The sequence below is a fragment of the Trypanosoma grayi genome (genome assembly GCF_000691245.1).
Source record: "Trypanosoma grayi strain ANR4 Tgr_434_V1, whole genome shotgun sequence".
Lineage (NCBI taxonomy): Eukaryota > Euglenozoa > Kinetoplastea > Trypanosomatida > Trypanosomatidae > Trypanosoma > Trypanosoma grayi.
The window spans coordinates 11,565-14,304 of NW_008826053.1; the positions used below are offsets into that span (position 1 = coordinate 11,565).

Genomic DNA, 2,740 nt, shown 5'->3' on the forward strand with positions numbered 1-2,740 from the left:
GAGCCGCAGAGGGGCGCGCTGGAGGCGATGCTGAACGCCGAGGCGGATAGCGAAGACGATGCGCAGAGCCGCGGCGACGGCGCGTCGTCGTACGCCTCCGGCAAGACCGGTGCGTCTTCGTACCGTGCGCCCGTGCAGCCGCTGGTGGAGCGTAGCGACGGCGACTACGAAGAAGACCGGTCGAATCCTCTGCTCGCCGTTGAGCCGCAATTGCAGCCGCTCATCGGTGATGCCAACTCGGACGTGCTGAGCATGCTTGGCGGCGCGTCGAATGTGAGCGGCAGCAGCACTGTGCGGCGACGGACTGGCGGTGGTGTCGACCACGGCCTCCTGTGACAAGTGCCGCCACAGCTGAGGCAGGTCTTATCATCCCTTTAGCAACAACTGGGTGCGATCAACTCTCTGTGTTCTAGATTTATTGTGTCTTTATTTCTATATATATATATATGTTTAACTGTCTATATCTATTTATATATAGGCCGTTTAGCGTGTTTTGTACCAGGCCATCTTTTATGTAAGAGGGAGAGTTCTCATACGAACTCACGAAGGTTTGAAGTCTTATTTTGTTTTTTTTTCCTCTATCTGAAGGGTCTGGCATCTTTTGTTTAGTGGGTCTTCACCTCTGGCGGTGCCGTCCACGCACGTATCGTCTGCGCTCTGGGAAGTACTACTGTATCTCTGTGTGGGAATGATAGCTAATGCTCCCCTAAGAAGAATACGGCGGCACAACAGCTTTGATGCCTAACAAATAGCTCTCCTCAACTATGAACCACTCCAACCAACTCTTTTGTTCTGGGCTTTCTGTGCATCTTTTGCATTTTACTTTTGTATTGGTTTACTTATCAATATCGATTTTGTTTTTTTCATAATTTGAAAGGTCTTGTCCAAAGCGTCAGTGAGGAAAAAATAATGATGCGTCGCGTGTACTCGCGTGTGGCCTGCCTGTGTGCGGTTCCACAGAGCCGCAACCTGCACTTCCCCATCACGCCTCCCCCGATCGAGATCGAGTACTTGGACGAGGACCCACTGGAGTTTGCCGTCCGAACAGAGGCGCGTAAGTGGGGATTTGACGACATGGGCTACATGCGCGAGCTGGCGTTTGTGCGCATCAATGACAACCCCACAGTTGGCCAGTTCCGCAGCATGACGCCAGATGAAAGGCGTGACCTCTTTTGGGGTAGCGACCGACAGGACTTCTTCCGGCATCTTACGTGCACTCTCACAGGCGCCCCGGAACACTTGTACCACCGCGGCTGGTAATAACAACGCGGGCAAGTGGCCTAGCCTTCAGTGATTGTTTTAGTTAGTGTAGAGCTGCGTAGGGAAAAATTGTGGGTTGGTAGTAGGTTGAATAAAATGGGTGAAGGTTTGGTAGGCGTGTTTCGCTTCTATGCGGCTGTTTTATTAGGACTGAAAGCGTGGAATGGAGGACGCAAGGTACGGCGCAGACACATGCAGATACATCAAGGGAAAAGGGGAGCGGTTTGGATGAAACAGGCAACGCTGCACCACGCGTGAGTGTGAGTGCCATTGCTGAAGCATAAGATCCGTCGTCAAATTATCGACAGACGCCATCTCTTACTCGCTTTCCCCCTTGTGCTGCCATCGCCACGCGCAACAAATCCTGCGTTTTCTCTTCCTGTCAGCAACGGTGTGTTTCTGTATCACACCAAGGAGCTATAGGTGTGTTTTGAACCTTGTTTGTCTCGTTTCTTTTTATTCTGAAAATGGTTGTTTGGTAGATTATAATCGGCTGTGAGGTTAAGGGATTTCTTTTGCGCGTGACAGCACGTTCCTCATTGTGTGGCGTCACCGCGGCTCAAAAAGCAAAAGGCGTACAAATGGCTCCTTCAATTAAAAAGGAATTCAGCTGATGGGCCTTCAGTGGTTCCGCGTGTGCCCAATCTGTGTAGGGACAGGCAGCAGCGATTACTCGGTGACTCTTCTGCTCAAGAACTCCAGATGTCGTGGGGGACTAGCCTCATGTATCACTTCCTGTCGATCCAGATACAACACAGGGGTGCTTTCCGTGCTGTGGGAAATAGTGGGCCTGTGCCCTACAGCATTAGCGCGTATAACGTGATGTCACTTATGTGTTCTGCAATACCGACCCCCATGAGCCGAAAACCGACGCTTTGACTACTGGCAACTGACCAACTAGCACCTCTCCTTCCTTCCTTCCGCCCCCCCTTCGATGCCCAGGCGCACATCGGCTCTGGTGGCCTGGGCGGATTGTGGCGTTTGCAGAAACGTGGCCCAAAAGAACGCGCCGGGTCTACACCGATGCCCAGCGCGTGGGACAGGCCAGGGAGACAGCAGACTGCCGTGGCCCCATGAGGCTCGAATGCGTTGAGTGGGACTGTCGTTCCCCTCCGCGTGGGAAACGCCTCAAAGAAACATGCGGCTCTGCCGTGGCACGCCCCCCCCCCATTTCCTGACACTAGTGCCCTGTGATTTTAACAAAATCTTTGCTACAGGCGATCCGACGAGATGACCTCAGCGATTTCACAACCAACCAAGATCAATGAGGCCTGCCACACTTCCCTCCCACCCTTCCTCCTCCTCTTGCTGCGCGGCAGTGGCATGATTACAAACAGGACGCCTATGAGTCAATTACAATACGTCCGTACATCAGATGTGGACCACTGTCCCCCGTGTCTGACTGCTGCTGCACCCCTCGTCCTCCCGTGCGTGATGTCACTTATGTGTTCTGCAATACCGACCCCCATGAGCCGAAAAC

General features: G+C 53.0%; 2 protein-coding genes across 2 annotated transcripts in view; both read left to right on the forward strand.

Annotated features, from left to right (window-relative positions):
- DQ04_04341020 (dispersed gene family protein 1 (DGF-1)) overlaps nt 1–336 on the forward strand; it is a gene marked incomplete at both ends in the record, with an annotated part of 3,657 nt that extends 3,321 nt beyond the window's left edge. The window contains one exon of the mRNA XM_009313511.1: nt 1–336. This exon is cut by the window's left edge and continues 3,321 nt beyond it. Within this exon, the coding sequence (XP_009311786.1) occupies nt 1–336 (336 nt within the window).
- A 573-nt stretch (nt 337–909) lies between these two features.
- Nucleotides 910–1,260, forward strand: DQ04_04341030 (cytochrome c oxidase subunit 10; the record flags this gene model as incomplete). Its single annotated transcript, XM_009313512.1, has 1 exon — nt 910–1,260. One exon carries the CDS (start codon nt 910–912, stop codon nt 1,258–1,260), a length of 351 nt encoding a protein of 116 aa, XP_009311787.1.
- Between the last annotated feature and the right edge of the window lie 1,480 nt (nt 1,261–2,740).